The 17557-nt window shown below is 44.5% G+C and overlaps 1 protein-coding gene across 1 annotated transcript in view; it reads left to right on the top strand.

Moving 5' to 3' along the window:
- LOXHD1 (lipoxygenase homology PLAT domains 1) overlaps positions 1 to 17557 on the top strand; it is a 148504-nt gene that overhangs the window by 101284 nt on the left and 29663 nt on the right. Inside the window, exons 32-35 of the mRNA XM_057367815.1 lie at positions 1557 to 1765; positions 7073 to 7258; positions 10124 to 10251; positions 14119 to 14236. Coding sequence (XP_057223798.1) covers positions 1557 to 1765; positions 7073 to 7258; positions 10124 to 10251; positions 14119 to 14236 — 641 coding nt within the window. The remainder of the gene's footprint in view (positions 1 to 1556; positions 1766 to 7072; positions 7259 to 10123; positions 10252 to 14118; positions 14237 to 17557) is intronic.

The following is a 17557-nucleotide window of genomic DNA, read 5'->3' as shown; positions in this document are numbered from 1 at the left end:
TTTGAAGTGGGAAATTATAGTTACTCATCGTTCTCATTTCTCTTCTATAGGTGTTTTAAGTACTTTGGCTTAAGGATCAGCCAGAAATTCTGGTAGTTCTCTGAACTTAGTCAGTCACAGGAGAACAGAACAAAMCCTGTATAAAAGAAAATGTCCCTGTTCAAAATACACTTAATTTAAAAGTGTGTCCTACACACGACCTCTTGATATATTCTTATGAAATCTGCCTTGACTACAGCTAAACCCTTCTTGCTGCTAAATTCATTGCGTGTCATTGTGCTGATGCACCCAGTAGAATGTAAATTATACCATAAATGGGAGAATAAATCTTGCCTAATCATCAGCTCATTTTGTGTTGGTACACAAAATCCTCAAATTGGGGCTGAATGAATCTTTTTCCGTTCTGCTCTGTCCAGAGGTAAGGACAGATTTGATAATCATGAACTCATGCCTTTCCTAATGTTGCACAGGTATTCTGAGTCTGATGTGAATTTCTAGCACAACCCCCACCTCAAAAATATTGTTAGTCATCATAAAGCCAAATTAGRTGTCAATCTTGGGTAAATTGAAAACCAGCCAAGTTTTTGGGTTTTTTTTTTGTCAATTTATAAACCCTTCTTTTTTTTTAAACCAGAAAAGTGATGATGAAGCCAGGCTGCTTCGAGTCTGTGACGAAGCAAGTTTCAGAGCTCTGAGTCTTGTCAGAACTGTTTGAACAGCCCTGCACAAATGTTCTGAGAAATCAAACGAGTATTCAGCGACTAATTCTGCACCGCCTGCTCGGCTTACCCAAAAGAGCTTTTGGAAAGCCCTTGAAAAGCAGTCTGGCACTTCCTCCCTTTTAACAGCTGAACTGAAATTTCTGAAAACCACAGAAAAACCACCTCCTCTTCTACCAAGCCTTGCCCTGAAGGCTTTTCCCCCAACCAAAATTATTATGCAACGCYTAGAATTATTGAGTGACTTACCTTTAATAAGAGGATTGTTCTGTTCTGTCTGGATTTGCACAGGGATGCTGAAACCCTGAGCTGCCCCATAGATCACAGCAATCCTTGAATGAGGCACAAAGGAGAGCATTTGTGGTTGTTCTGGGACATTCAGCCGGTGATGGCTTACCTTGGAGTCAGCTCAGATTTATTTGTCTTTATTGAACGGGGAGTGTAAGATCACTTTGGCCTAATAGGCTGTTTAAGATTTAGGTGCTCAGACTCATCTTYAGGAAGGTCTCTTGGTGTCAATAAGGATTCAAGCCTTTTGCTGTTCTGTCATCCATTAGGGAAGAAATCTGGACTTATAACCTCCTTGCAGCCAGTAGGGATGTCTGGGGAAATTAACCCTTGCAGAATTCAGTCCCAAGCGTGCCATGGGAAAGCAGTCTCCAGAGCACCCTTGTAGCCCAACAAAGCATGAAGTTATTACTTCTCCAAATGAATTCAATGGGATGTGAACCCATTTGGCGCTCCCAGCTGCTCCCTCTGATGGGATGAGCCCCTGGTTTTCTCAAGTCTCACACAAGTGCTTGGGTTTTGTGACGAGCAAACCTCTCTCTGCCACAGTGATCCCGTACCACATCACCGTCATGACGGGCACCGAGTACGACTCCAGCACCGACAGCCGCGTCTTCGTCATCATCATGGGCCCTCAGAACGTGCAGACCCAGAGGCTGTGGCTGGATCTCCCAGAAGGAAAGGACGAGTTYGCAGATGGCTCTGTGGAGAATTTCTCAGTTTGGGGCCTGGATGTTGGGGAGATCAAAAGAGTGGAGGTATGCTGTGAACACAGAGCGGGTGCTGGGGGCGTGTGGAGTACGTGGCCAAAGAAAGCACATGGTTCTGTTATTCTTAGCTGAGAAGGAAAGGCTCTTGGGTCTAAAATGTGTGTAAACAGGACTGTGCTGATGAGATTTCGCATGTGTCTGAACCTGTCAAGAAGCACGCTTTACTTCGCACAAAACCGGGATCATCCTGAGGCAGAGGGAAATTGTGAATTGTAAAGAAGTTATGACATGTCCCAGTTTTGTCCCATCCCTGGCACTCCTTTTCCTTTTCCTTTTCCTTTTCCTTTTCCTTTTCCTTTTCCTTTTCCTTTTCCTTTTCCTTTTCCTTTTCCTTTTCCTTTTCCTTTTCCTTTTCCTNCTTTTCCTTTTCCTTTTCCTTTTCCTTTTCCTTTTCCTTTTCCTTTTCCTTTTCCTTTTCCTCTTCCTCTTCCTCTTCCTCTTCCTCTTCCTCTTCCTTTTCCTTTTCCTTTCCCTTTCCCTTTTTTCTTTTTCCTATTTATTTTTTCTTTTCCTTTTCTTTTTCTTCTCTCCTATTGCCAGATGCCGGATACACTTGTTCATCGGTCTTTTTCCTGGCTGATTTCTTTCACTGCTTCCAATTGGGTTCCATAAATTGTGCAAAACACATCTTGTATAATTTCCTAGCTAAACATGGAAATTGTTTTCACAGCTTGGAGGACACAGGGTTAGAGAAGAAAATTAATCATAATTTGTAAGTAATGTGTGCAAATAGATTTCGGTACAGGAACCATTTTTTCTGCTATGGCTCAGGGAGACACAATTTGCATAGACTTTCCATCACTGGGCTTAAACTTCACATGAATATTCCAGAGTGTTTGTGTACATCATTCTTGTTTCATATGGCAGTTCCACCTCCTGAAATCTTGCTCCAGCCCCTCAAGTACTGAAACCCACAGCACTTGAGGATTCCAGCAGCCTGTTTAATTTTATTTCTACCCCATGCCCTCTGTGGAAGCAAACCTATCTGTCTATGTGTGTGCTGGTATAATTGGAAAGAGACAAGAGAGAGAGAAATCCTAACTAATAAAAAAACCTTTGCATCTGTACGTCCTGTTGTCATAGCTCAGGGACTGAGTCACTCGCACTACCTTTCACTCAAGCAATGAATTCTGACATTTTGAGAAATCTCTGTATCAGACTCGAGTTTATTATCAAGCCATTATCTTAATGCACTCCAAGTGCCTGGTTATTATGTGTATTAGTGGCACTTTCTATCTAGCCCATCTCGAGGTCAAATTTTGACAGTGAAGCAAGTGTACCAATCCTTCTCTTCTGGGCTGTGCACACATGGAAACAGCCATGGAGTGAGACAGAGAGGARGGAAAATGACAGGATCACCCCTCAGTGTCAGAGAAACAGGGAGAGCAGCGTGAAGAAAGAAATAGCAAGGGATGCTGGAAAAGGAACCGTGAGTAGGGTAGGGAATGGGTAGAAAATAGAAGAAAGTAGGAGAAGACACTTTGAAATAGGCGAAGGTGAGGCAAAAATTAATTTGWAAAGGAATACAAAGGGAAAAGAAGATAAAAAGCTGCAAATCAAATGTAGAGAGCAAGAAAAAGAAATAACATATATCTTTCAAGCTGGTGATGTTCTCCTGCTGCTCTTTCACCCCTGTACTCAGTGATCTCACCAKCCTGCTGCCTCACCTCTGGCTCCCTTCTCCCTTCTGGTTTGTAACTCCCCAGCTCACAGCTGAAGGAGCCACCTGCTCCTGGCCTTCTGCCTTCTCCACACAGTGCCCTCAGCCTGGGAGGTCCCTTCTTTTGGACCAGCRATGACATCGATGTGCTAGTCTGCCGCGGTTGCCATGGCATCAGTCCGCATTTTCCTTCTAGAAAATTGCAGTGTTTCGGGGACATTGCAGAAAATTGCTAGTTATCCACTTGGTGAAAAGTGAGGAACAGCTCGTTCTTGGATCTGGCATTTGTCTGTTTGTGTGGAAGGTGAAAAGTTCTGAACGTGTGAGAATAGCACGGTGTGAGGGTTAAGTTCCAGGAGCACCCTGTACACCCCGAGCAGCACACTGCAYCATTTAGCAGGGCTGCGTGATGCCACTTCTGGTTGGGTATTATGCTCCTGCTAGAAATACAGTCCACTGAAAGCAGAAATAGTGGAACACACAGTAATTTGAAAGGAGATCGTTTATTCCTGTCGTGCAWGCCTACAGATATAATATTTACTACTGCTCTACTTTAGCAGAYACGCCGATGTGAAAATAAATAGCAYAAGTTATTTGGTGTAGACACTTCATGCTAGTGTTTTTAAAACAAGCTTTAATATTTCTTCTCCTAATGAATGAAAGTGTTTCTGTTCCTGGACTGTCATTGCTGCAGAGAGACACAGGTATGTCTRGAGAGACCTGCATTGGTTTGCTTTTATAAACCTCTTCTGCTTCAAAACCTTTCTCCATCAAGAGCACAGAGAAAAATCAAGGACATGCAAATGTTGCAAGTCCACTTCTTCAGTAACTGRGGACCTGACCCTCAGGTCTCTCCATATTCTCTGGGCTTTCTTTACACAAAAATTCCCTCACCTTTTCCCTCTGCCATTGTGCTCAGTTTCTATGTGATGGTGAGCTGTTCAATATAAACTGTGCATCTCACTCTCAATGATGTGCAGTCCCTTGAGGACTGTAGGAACAAGTTACAAAGGTTTTCAAACCACCCAAAAATCTACCTGCCTTTAAAATTCTGTCATTCTAATTTAGTTCAAACATCTCAGCCCGAAACACTTCTTGTGATATTGATATGCACATCCAGGCTGTGCTGCTGGTGTGGCAGTGGATTGAGATTATTCACYGTGTTGGCATGGTCTGCCTAAACATTTGTCTGGATTTGAAAGTCAAATCCAAAACTCTGTTCCTAAAATCCAGCCATAAGGAAGACTTGGCTGACACTGATTGAATTTGTCCCAGAATTTACATTGTTCTTGAGGTCCTTGTAATTCTTATTGTGGATAGGTTCCCCAAGGCAGCTGGATGCACAGTTTGTTTCCTTCTGCCCTGTAGCTGATAGCAGAAAAGTTAAGGTTTGCTCTGAAAATGTGGTACCAAACAATGTCTTGGAATTATGCTTTGCCCAGGSAAGCTGTGGATATYCCAYCCCTGGARGTGTGCCAAAGCCAGGCTGGAGGGGGATTGAACCAACCTGGGATTGTTTTCAACCTAGAAATTAAACTCGAGATGATTTTAGTACAGGGGGTGATATAAAAGTGGGCATTTATTRGAGCTCCAGGRGCAGTCATKGAAGAATATYCACAAAAGCCCCACTCCACAGGGGTGAATACAGTTTGATTGATTTTAGGAAATTAGCACAATTGATAAAAAGCATCAATTAGGAGGACAAGTGGTGATGAAATTCCCCCCAGGTCAAGCCCTTTCTCTGGAGCCCCCCACCCTTGGTACCAGCTGTACTTGTTTATGAAAACGTGTTTTGAAGACTTTGGTTTCAACTTTGGTTTCCAGAAAGAACTAAGACAGGACAGAGACATTGTGCCCCCTGGGACTTGTAGCTCTGTAATGTGTGGGCTCTTCTAGATGTGGAAAAGGGTAGGGAAAAAAATGGGAAGGGCATAAATACATAAAAGGAAATAGGGAAAAATCACTCTGGCAATAGGACAGTGGAAGGTGCCCCTGCCAGTGGCAGGAGGGTTAAAATGAGATGGGTTTTAAAGTCCCTTCCAGACAAAACTCCTTCATATTCTATTATTTGGGCCGKTGGGGTTGTGCAATGAACCCAAAAGACCAGCAAATTTTGCTAGGCTCATTGGGATTTTCCCTCCAGCTGCTTTGTCCCTGCTTCACTGCAAAACCATGGCCCTGAATTTTCCCCACTGCCTCGTCCATTCCATCCYACAGCAGAGACTGCACCTCCAAGGGGCTTTGGGCTTGGAGGAGTTCAGCCAAGGTGGTGGAGAGGAATGGGAAGGCAAGTGTTACATTCCCATTCACCTCACACCCCAAGAACTGGAGGATTAATGCATCCATTGTAGACTTGAATTTCCCTGGTGGTTATCTCTAATTTTCTGCAGCTGCACAGACATTAGTACAGCAATAATACTCCTAATAGCAGTGATGGCTGAGACCATCAGACAGAAAAGATCACTTGTTTTTTGGGAAAAAATAAATACCACAGATACATCACCCTGGATGAATCTGTTATTAAAAATTGCTTTCTGAGCCTCCCTAAATATCCTAATAATTTAAAAGCAAAAAAAAACAGTTGTTTTTGAGAAAAAAGGATCTAATTTTCCTAACACTTTCTCTGAAAACAATGAAGTGCAGGTAGGTCTTTTATGGACAGGTAGTTCATAGGAATGACTGTCTGACCAAAGTTCATACATCAGCCTGGATACATAATTTTGCTTCCAAGTCTGCCCCAGGCTGAACTGCCCAACTTCTTGGAGAAATYTACACTGTCAGCATCAATTTGGTGCTGATACACCTGCAGGAACAATGACTTTTGCCAGATTCAGCTCCAGGTGGGCTCTGGCTTCCATAAACTCATTTTTGCACACTTGTGCAATGTCTCCATATTTCTCCAGGGYCTCTGCCCCTACTGCCATCTCTCCTATTCTTCCTTTTTCCACTTAAAATTTTTTTCAGGAACTCCTTTTTTCTTCATCCATGCAGGCTTGTGGCCATCCTTGTGTGGCTTCCTGGTCTCCAGGACTGATCATTCTTGAGCCTGGAGGAGGTGGTCCTTGAAAATCAACCAGCTACAGATGCAAGCTCCGTCTGTTGTCTCCTGTGCAGAGACAGAGCTTTTGCAGTCTGAGGAGATGGGAAGCAGAGGAACAGCCTCACACAGACAGTTCACTCATATGGGGATTTGTCAGGGAAGCGCTTGTAATAATACATGTGGGTGTTTGCTGAGCTGCATCTTTCCTCTTGGTTCAAAAAATCACTTCCAAGAGTGGTGACWGAAGAGGAAAGGCTTGTAAAGGTGGAGAAATGTGTCTGGTGCCAGCTGCAAATGAGCAGGTAGAGGTCAATGGGGCAGGAGCAGGAGTGCAAGGGACTGGACATGTTTTTGGTAGGTCAGTCCAGTCTACCTTGGTTTTTTTGAGACTGTCCTTCCCTCATGCACAGCACTTGCTGACCTGARCTCCCTTGCCTGTGGCAGTGGCACTGTTTCAGAGTTCCCCCCATTCCCCGTGGGAATGGTTTGTTGTGATGTTGTGGGTGCACTCTGAGTCCCTCACTGCGGGGTGGATCACCCTGGAGCAGAGAAATTCCCTTTCCCAGAAGGTGTGACTCCTCTGYGACTCTCGCAGGTGGGGCACGACGGCGCTACCCCCGAGAGCTGCTGGCTGATGGAAGGGCTCACCATCGTCGTGCCCACCAAAGGCGTCATGTACAACTTYGTCTGCAAGTGCTGGCTGGCCAGAGACATGGGGGACGGGCTCACCTCGCGAGTCCTCAACATCCTGGACGCAGAATGTGTCAACGTGGGGGTCAAGGTAGGCGCCGGGCTCACTCTGTGCCTGCAGCTGCTTCAGGGACCTCTGCTGACAGATTCCTGCAGGTGGCTTGAGCCTTCTCTTTGCTTTCCTTTCCTGTGTTATTTTATTGGCAAAATCCTTACGCATGGTTTAGGATCTGAATCAGTTTAGGGCACTGTTTAGAAARGCTGGCTGGAGAAGAAAGGGCAGGRCAGGTAGGACACACCTCATCTTGTCACCCATCGGTACCCATGGAGTGGGACAGCTTCAAGGTGAGGGGAGACTCCAAATTCATCAGATTAGAGCAGTGGAAATATCCTAATTATTTTAATCTCTCCATGCTGCAGCTACATACCACATTTTCTCATGGGGGATAGGGCAAGTAAAACTTACTGGAAGTTGTTGAAACATGAAAACATTTGTAAGACTGAKCTTTGGTGAGAATAACTGATTAAAGTTGAATCAGTGAGAGTAAAACTCTACAGTCTTTTCACTCATATACATGAATTTTGAAGTAATGTCTRCTGTGCCATATTTCAAACAAGTACAAATTGGAAAGCCGAGCTATGCCGATTCGGGATGTTACATTTATAGCAGAAATAACAGTCTGGATGAATGTGACAATAACACTGTGTTTAAATACCTGTGTGGTAATTTAAAATCTCTATAGATGTACTTGTATTTACAGTCAGGTTACACTTTCATAGTACATTATTTTTTCATTATGTTGCTCTCRATTCCCAAGCTAAAGATCTCCTGAAATCTTTCTTGTCCCCCAGACATGCAAAAACTTGATAACATTTTTTATGATTCGTGAAGGATTCACCAAATCAATGCAGATTTCAGTGGTGAATTGACCCAAAAGGGTACAAAAACCTGCCTCAGACTTAACACCAAGGTTAAAGCCAATCTCATAAAAATGTCCCATCTGTCATTTATCCTCCTGGATGAGGTTTCCAGACTCCTATCGGTGAGCTGATGGCTTGCCCATAGATTAAAGTGGATGTTAATGAAGACTTATGTTCAGTCTTCCTTTAAAAGCACAATCCTGAATATTTATTTTCATAGGCATGCCAAAAAAATGCACATCGAACTACAATTTTTTTCCTGTGATGCTGGGCCAGAAACTTGACTTGAGAGATTTGAAGGAAATCTGGGGAGATGCTTGGGATGTGAAATCAGAAATGAGCATTTGACGTTCTGATCAGCCTCSTAGTTGAGGGAATTTGGGACTGTTCCCTCGTAAATAGCTGTAGTTAGAAAGAGAGTCTTATAGGATTTTTAAGAGTTCAAAGACAACTGATAGGTTTAGCATCATTGGCAAGATTAATACTTTTTTTATTTGTCTTTTGCTTGGCTTTTGTACAGCTATGTGTACCCATTTAATTTTCTTCTTGGCTTGATATTCCCCCCTTTTGCTTTAAATTGAGTATTTGCCTTCTCATGCTTAGAGAAATTACTCAAAGTCCACCACAGCCATTAAAAGCCTTTAATGCATTGGTAAAAGAGTTTTTCTTCTCCTTCCTATAAAAAATAGGATGCATTGCTAAGATTTAAAACATGTGTGGATCAATATGTGATGAGCAGGTTACTCAGGTTCAAACAAATGTCAAAAATATTTTCTTTTTCTATTATGTTCTTTCTTTGCACTGCTTATTTATGTGACAGCCAAAACTCAGGCCAACATAACTGGCCTAGTAGTGCACTATTTGAAATACATTTTTTGGGGGCTGTTTCTTGATATTCTTCCACRTCTTAAATCCAGCAGTCTTGCCACCATAGCAATGATCTTGAAAGCATCTAAGTGKCCTAGAAGTCTTAAAACTCCTGACAGCCACTGGGACTTGCACATTTTTGACATATGTATTCTAAGTCTTATTGTTCCCATGTCAGGAGAAAAGAACAAAAATAGGCTAGTATGGTGAAAAATACAAAAAACATCTTTTCACAAACTGGCATGCCTTCAGTGCAYGCAKTATCTGGSAGGAYTCTGCATCTGATGCAGCAGTGACCRTTCCCTTTCAGWAYAGARCAGCTGAATTTTTGTGCCACAGGGAGTGTTCTAATGTAAAAACCTCCAAAGTGTTACTGATACTGGAATAAATTTTGTGCAGATGAACACTGAGCTTTTGGGGCAAACATTCTGAGGCCAAGAAAAAGAAATAATTGTTTTTATGGTGGACTTTTTTTTTTTTTWAATTAGCAAGAGTTTGGTGCAGTACACGGGTCTGGGGTGCTGGAGGTGACCAGGCAGAGATATCAGTAGCAGAGAGTTGGACACTCAGCTTTGGTGTGATGGTTGTGACTCCAGTCAAGGAGCAGCTTAAGAGGGCTCCATCACCGGTGTTGCAATGGGATAAGGGATAATGGGTTTAAACTAAGGGAGGATTGACTTGGATCAGATAAAAGAAGAAATTTTTTACACTGAGGGTGATAAAACCCTGGTATGATTTCTCCAGAGCAGCTGTGGCTGCCCCTGGATCCCTGGCAGTGTCCAAGGCCAGGCTGGACATTGGGGCTGGGAGCAGCCTGGGACAGTGGAAGGTGTCCCTGCCCATGGCAAGGAGTGGCACTGGATGACTTTTAAATGCCCCTTCCAACCCAATCCATTCAGTGATTCCATCATTCAGATGTTGTCACAATTAATGTGTCTCTATCTAGGCTGAGAAAATCTGCAGAAAGAGTCACAGATGGACAGTSCTGTAGTCAGTTTTGATCTCTAACTTTGCCTCTGAAAACAATGGTGCAGAGAGGAGCCAAGAAGTTGYGTTTCAAGCTTTTCTGGCAAGGAACTAGATGTCCAGAAAAGACTGTGGCACTGTTTACATGAGATAGGGACAGCTGTTTGAACGAGCCCTTCTGATTGTTTCCAATCCTCTCCAGATCCTCTACGAAGTCACAGTTGTCACAGGAGACACTGAAAGTGGCGGTACTGATGCCAGCATTTTCATGACTGTCTTCGGATCCAATGGCACCACCGAGGAGATGCTGCTGGACAAAAATGGAGACAGGTACAGTAAATTTTGCAATTTTTGTGGCTTGGAAGTGGAGTGATGACAGATCCTAATGTCAAGTCAGGAAGCACTTGGGGCTCTGATCATGCTCCTGCTGAAACACAAACATTTGTTCCCATTGACTTTATAGATTCAGACCTGGGCCCTKGTAAGTGTTTCTGTCAGATATTTAGCAAGCAAAGCAAAGGAGAGAACTGTATAGCCAAGAAAACCACCCTTTGTCATTTGTACAAGTTTTATTTAAACTGCTCCTCAGTGGCTTTAGAGATAACAAAAATATGAAGTCCTGTATTGTTTTCAAGAACAACTGTGTACATTGCCCAGGAGAGCAGTGGGAAATGGATGGGTGGTGGCACAGAATGCTGTGCTGTACCCCTGATTTTGCTAAAAAGGTGAAATTTCCTGTTTCCTTCAGCAAAAGCAGCTAACAAACCCTAGTCTGGCTCCAGCGCTTCTGTAAGCCAAAAAACCYACACATGGCACCACTCATCCATTTCCCAGTGCTCTCCTGCTCCTTCCTAGCACCTTCCCTAGCACAGAAAGCTGTGGCATGCTCAAGAATGAACCATCTTTTAGCAACAGGCTTCACCACACTTAAATTTAATTAATTTACTACCTCTGATTGTATTCAGCAAAGCTCTGCAGAGCATCACAAGGGTGGGAGCTTTTGGCCCCACGGCTGKAGCTCAGCTTGCTGAGGGGAGGCTGAGTGACTGAAGATAAGGAGCACCTTGCACAGAGGTGTTTGCTCGGGGGATGTTGTACTCGAAGCTGTCATAGCAGAGTGGGTGTCTGGACAAGCACAGCTTAGATTGAGAGCTTCATGTGTTTGGTTAGTAACGAGCACGAGCCTTGTTTGTTGTGAAAAAAAAAAAAAAATGCAGCAGAGGTGCTGCTGACTGAAATGCCTGTGAGAAACGCAGCTGAGTCATGCAGAAATCCACAGCCCCCCATCACAAAGGAGCTTCTAACATGTGCAGCAAGACCCCTGGGCTACCAGAGAGTGTGGCCATCAGTGACATCCCCYTCACAAGACCCTGGGTGAGCCCAAACTGGGGTGTGCTCCACCGATTCAATGCTAGCACTCAGTTCTAGTAGGTGGGAAAATAAGCCACTGCTGTTTGTATTCAGAAATGAAGCAGATTTCACATCAGGGTATGCCAGCCAAAAATCTCTAAAGGGGATCAAGACATCTCCAGCCTCTCAGGAGCAGGGTTGCAGTCTTACTGCATCTGATGAGTCAAATCATACCCCCGTGGCCTCTAAAAAACCATCCCATTTTTCTACATGGGCGGGCTGGACAATCTCTGACACAAGACTATGAAAATGCAGTAAAGGAAAATTGAAAAGTCCCTGTGTTATTAGTTGTTTCAGTTGTCATCTGACAGCAGAAGATCTGTGAAAGGTGTTGAAAAATCATTGAGGCTGCGTAAAGGAGAAGGAAGTGCAAGGCAGAACTATTATTATGTTAACATCCCCGGGATGCTGTGCTGCTCCACTGACACATCTCTGCTGGCTGGAGATGCTCTGTGTCACACCTCCGGCTGCACAGAGCCCTTGTCATCTCATCAGCACCCTCTGCAGAGGACATTCGTGTCCCCACGTTCACATCCTGTCCGTTTCCACACCGCTGCCACCAGCCTTCACCCAGCTGTTGACAGCACAGCCTTCCCTGGCTCYTTGCCACACCGAGATCCTTCCACCYTTCAGGGATGGGTGAGAGCTGCYGCAACCAAATGGTGAAAGGCACTTCATCTTTATTGGGGCCATCCAGTGCCAATTCACTCTCAGCAGCTCAGTGCATTACCAAGAGCCGTCTGTCTAACCTGCCACAGATTTAAGGCAATTTTCGCTACATTACTGTTATTGCCAAGACCCCTGGGCAAGGGAAATATTTATAAGGGCAGGCACGGGTAGGAAAGCTTAATGAAATCCCTTAGATAAATGCTTCAGTGTCCTGAGAAGGGAGTAAGAGCGGTCAGCTTGTCTGGCTACTTCTTCCCTCCACCATTTGTTTTCAGGTTTATATTCATTTTCATATAAATTAGGGATAGCAAAGAGCTTTTGGGTCACCCAGTTTGTCATTTTGGCAATCGCTTCCCTCTAGTACTTCCCTCTTGGAAGTAGCAGGTGAGTATCAGCATTACAAACTTCAAACAAGGCATTCACTGAAGATAAATAATGTTTTATTTTGCTAGCAGACATTTTAGTTTAGAGTTGCTCAGCCTGGAAAKCCTCAGAGTGAGAGATTTCTATGAAGCTTTGCAGGTAACAGCGATTGTAATAAAAGCTGATCATAAGATCACAGGATAATTCATACTGGAAGGGTCACACCTTTTCCTTAAATAGATGTGGAAATCAATCCAGTCCAGGGACAAAAGTACATTCTATTTCTCACAGTGAGACAGGCTGCCTCAGTATCTGTACCGCAAAAAGACGAATAAGAAGAAAAAGGAGTTTTTCAAAGAGCAAACACAACCCTTAATAACTAGAAATGGACTGGGACCAAAATGSCCTGTCCAAATGCCTCTGGGAGTGCAGAGAAAGCAATGCCTGGATGAAAACTGAGAGGCTTGAGCCAACCCCTATTGCTAACATCTGCAGCTATGCATGCTCAGATAATGGCATGAGTGTAATCACATTCATCCTGCGGGGGGTAWTCTGAACAGAGGTTGGTAAAGAAAATGTTGGTGTTTTTTCTCCACATTCTGGCACTGCACAGCTGTGGGAGGCTGCATGCCTTGCCAGGAATGAGATATCATCATTATGGAGTGTTTTCATTGTGGCAATGCACGAAGCTTGCAGGGCTCTTCCCAAACCCTTCAGTGCAGTCAGGTGATTCCCCCAAAAGGAGGAGTTTGCATGAAGGAGGAATCTCAACAGCAGAGGGGTCACCGTGAGCTTGGTAGACCCCCTGGATCTGRCTGCCATTCTCCTTAGCAAGGTTTGGATTTCCAGCTCCAAGACTGGAGTAGGTCTCCACAGTGTTTGGGAAGCAAACTGGAAGACATCCTTGCTCTGAGCAGAGTAACGTGGAGCCTGAGGCAGCACTTTCACCAAAGAAAGGCTTTCCTCCTGGCACCAGCTATGGCAAGGGGGAGGGAAGGTGCAGTYCTAGCCAATGTAATCTTCTTTGGGAAGCACATGTTAGCTGATTTTTCCCTTCTCCTGCTTCCTGCTGATTGCTCTGGATGAGTGGTTCTTGCACATCCCTCAGCCACACAGGGAACATCTTTCACACAGGTTACACAAACCCTCCCTGGCTCTTACCAGAGGCACAGAGAGCTTGTAAATCCAAATCCCACAAATTAATGAGGCTGGTTTTGTCTCCATTCGAACACAATTTGCCTGTGCTTACCAAACTCAGGCTCTGGGCTCTGACCTGCAATCCTGATGCCGCGTTTCACTGAGCTGCAGCAACAAATGCCCCTCTCCACAGMAAAAGTTTTGTGCTGCACCTCAGGGAAAGGCGATGAGGCAAAATTATTTTGCCTTCTAGCTGGAACAAGCCAAGGGCAAGCAAGTGGGCAGCTGCCAGGAGGGAGGCGATGTGCCGAAGCCTGACTGTGAGTCGCTATTGTTCTGGTTACAAACAGAGGTAATATATTCTACGGGCTGCCTGGAGCAGCTCCAGGTGGGCTGTGATTTCCAGGGAAGGAGGAATCCCTGTCAAATCTGCACTGAGGTGTCTTGCCAAGAGCACAGTAGCTGGTGCTTGCAGCGCAGGAAARCTCAAGTCCAATTAAAAGCGCTCGTAAACTTTTAATTAGGGGCTGTAGGCATGGCGAGGGCTGTGGCACGGGACGGAGACGCAGAGATGCTGCAGAGCAGCGGGAAACCTCCCTGTTCTTGCAATCCCTGCAGGTTTGAGAGGGGCCAGGAGGACAGTTTCATCATGGAGATTGCCGACATCGCACCCCTGAGGAAGATGAGGATCCGCACGGAYGGGAAGGGGACGCGCCCGGACTGGTTCATGGAAAGGGTAACGCACCGGGCACCAGACACCTCTCAGCCCCTGGCAGAGAGGACAAACACACACAGGGGCTTGGTTTTTTTCCATTTCCTACATTTTCTCTATTTGGTTTCTCATGGTTTTTCCCTGCAGGAATTGAGTCAAGAAAGCAGAGAGCAAGGGCAAAAGCTGTGCTGTAAAGCGTTCTTTATGGTGGAATCACCACGTCTGGAAGTGTTCAAAAGGCTTCTGGATGTGGGACCCTTGTGGGACACGGTTTAGTAGTGATCACTGTGGTGCTGGGTTAGTGGGTGGATTCAATGATCTTGGACATCTTTTCCAGCTAAAGGATTCTGTGATTTCACCACAGATTCTGCTGTTACATCTCACTGTCCTTCCCTGCACAAGCCCTGGTGCTCACAGTATTTTCTGGTCCCTGGGATGTGCCCTCGGCCCCTGCAGATTCTGCCACGTGGGAATCTGAATCCAAGGGAAGGTGGAGATTTGTCTGCCAGACAGAGACATTCTGCGCTGGGTGGGACCAAATAATTATTTCCAAATAATCCATCCAGTCAGCTGCATCATCCCATTTCTCCCCTTTCTTTCTCCTCTAGCACACAGGCAGATTTCTTTCTTTCCTTGTTCGTACAAGTAAGGTGTCATTTTTATCTTGCATTTTGAGTGGAACATGCAAATTGATGTCCTGCCTTTCACACAAGTACAGTGCTTGCCTTTATCTTGGCTGACAAACCACTAGCTCCTAGTGAGAATCACCTCTATTTGGGCAGTCAAAAATAGTTTGCTTGTTGTGGGTCCTTATAATTATAATTCTAAGACAGAGGAGGAACGATGTGCTGGTTCCAGACCATCAGATGCCATTGATGGAGAAACACATCTCTGCRTTCTCCTTTGCCATGCCTTTTCTGGAGTAGATATTCTGCTGGATTTCTGCACCTTGACCTTGTTATGAGAACAGTTTAAGACCCAGTAGCTTAGCCATGGTCAGAAGGAATGCTGCATTATATTTTTATTGASACCTTTTTCCTTTCTGACTAGTTTACAGCAGTTTCTTCCTTTTCCCATTGATAACATGTTTCTATACACTGACCCTATATAGACACAAGTTTTCAAGGAAGTCATGAACTTCCCTTTCAGAAGCATTTCTGTGCTGCAGTACCACTTTCACTTAAGCATTTCCACTTCTAAATTTTTTTTCAGCAGCTGGGGCTGGAGAGGAACTGAAAKGGGGGAAATTTAGGCTGGATATTAGGATTAAAGTCTTTACTGTGAAGGTGGTGAAATGATGGAATAGGGTGCCCAAGGAGATTGTGGATGCCTGGAAGTGTTCAAGGCCAGGTTGGATGGGGCCTGGAGCAACCTGGGATTGTGGAAGGTGTCCCTACCCATGGGAGGGGTTGGAATGGGATGAGCTTGAAGGTCCCTTCCAATCCTTTACATTCCATGTTTCTATGGAGATGTTTGATCAGCTTTTCAAAGCGTTAGACCTCCAGCACTTGTCTTTGGAATAGATGCCACAGAGGTGCAGCTTTCCTCTCCGTGCCTAAGGAATAACTCAATCTGTTCTCCRATTTGATTCAGATGTCTTGGTCAARCTCCCTYTGTAATTCCTCACATGCTTYCCCCTGAGTTTTATAAATCACATTCTTATAAAATGAAATCAAATGAAGCCTATTCACCCAGAGGCATTCCAGGTCTTGCAACCATGAATCAGCAGCAGCACAAAGCCAAGGAATGGTGGCACCTTTAGCTGTGCCTTCCCACCCTCTTGTTGGCTGCTCTGTCCAGGCATTCCAAAACCTCAGCCTGCTGGGCTGTCCTACCAAAAGCAAAGCTTTCCCTGGGAGGTGGGCAAAAAGGACTCTCATTTGGACCTATCCAGTGGGATTAAARCYACCTTYCAGCTCTACAGGAGCCACAGRTGGATGATGCACACAAGAAYAGGTCTTGARAACAGRCTGAAATGAGGGCTTGTAAAAGCMAGGGWGAGCAGCTTTTTACAYRGGCAGATATTGACAGARCAAGAAGTAACCACTTTAAACTAAAAGAARAGAGATTCAGATTAAATATCAGAAAGAAACTCTTGGCTTTGGGTGGTGAGGGTGGGGAGGCCCTGGCACAGGATGCCCAGAGCAGCTGTGGCTGCCCCTGGATCCCTGGCAGTGTCCAAGGCCAGGCTGGATATTGGGGCTGGGAGCAGCCTGGGACAGTGGGAGGTGTCCCTGCCCATGCCAGGGGTGGAACTGGAAGGTCCTTCAGGTTGYTTCCAACCCCAACCATTATTTTATAATTCTCCTATTTCAGAAGCTTATGAAAATTATGTCCATGGTTTCTCTTTTTCTTAGAGAGGCCGAGCGCAGAGCAGTTTCTAACTCCAGTGTTACATAGAGAACTGTGTTTATTGGTTTTCTTTCCCACCTTCCCTGCAAAGGTAAACACAGCATTTGCGTTCCCAGGCAGAGGGTGGCTGCAGAAGCCTTCTGGAAGAGGGGAGGAAGGATTTGTGTTCTCTGATTTGTATTCCAGCCTCAAAAACTTACGTAGCCTGGTGTGACATGAAAACTGATCGGAGCCCATTTCCATTTCTGTCAAAAGTGCATATTAAAACTGCATAATGAAATACTTGTGGGGGTAGTGCTAAACTCTCAGACAGATGGTTCACAGTTAGTGCTAACTAGCACAGTGAAATGAGAAGCTAGATTAAGCCATCAACCCCGTAATTAACCATTTGTTGCTCCATTTATCTACATGATATTCTCAGTTTTCTTGTTCTATTAAACTAACAATAAATGATCTCTTTAATTCTCTTCRGTCTTTTGGTAAACTGTTGCTAGCCATAATTTATACTGCTTTTAGCTTACCAGATATAGAAATGCATAAATACCAATTAAAATGCATGAATTATCAATGATTYTGTACACAGCCAAAAGATTCAATTTACAAGCAGGCAAGTAGTCATATATTTTTTCTGTCTGCATAAAATACACTAAAATTTCATTCAGAATCTCAGGGAGATAATGAACTTGCTGCAGATAATTCAAACTGYGCCACAAGCAGCAACAAGTTTTAAATCCTGACACCTTAACCTCTAGCAGGAGCAAAATTTGATTAGTGATATTCTGCAACAAAATGAACATTATTGATCATTACTATGCCCAAAAAGGCATCGTGAATGTTCTCCAAAGCTGAGCAATGCCTTCTAATCACTCTGCTGGTAGGAGGGACACAAGAGTGTGGATCTTTTCCTCTGACCTAATGCTGAATCTCATGTTCTTCCTCATTAAATTACCATGGCACTGCTGTGTGTTTCTGAAAAACCAGGGAACAGACTCA

The sequence above is a fragment of the Malurus melanocephalus genome, unplaced genomic scaffold (genome assembly GCF_030028575.1).
Source record: "Malurus melanocephalus ecotype Western Australia unplaced genomic scaffold, MMel_1.1 scaffold_85, whole genome shotgun sequence".
Lineage (NCBI taxonomy): Eukaryota > Metazoa > Chordata > Aves > Passeriformes > Maluridae > Malurus > Malurus melanocephalus.
Note: the sequence above shows the minus strand (reverse complement) of the source record. Positions and strands in the feature narration are given on the sequence as shown.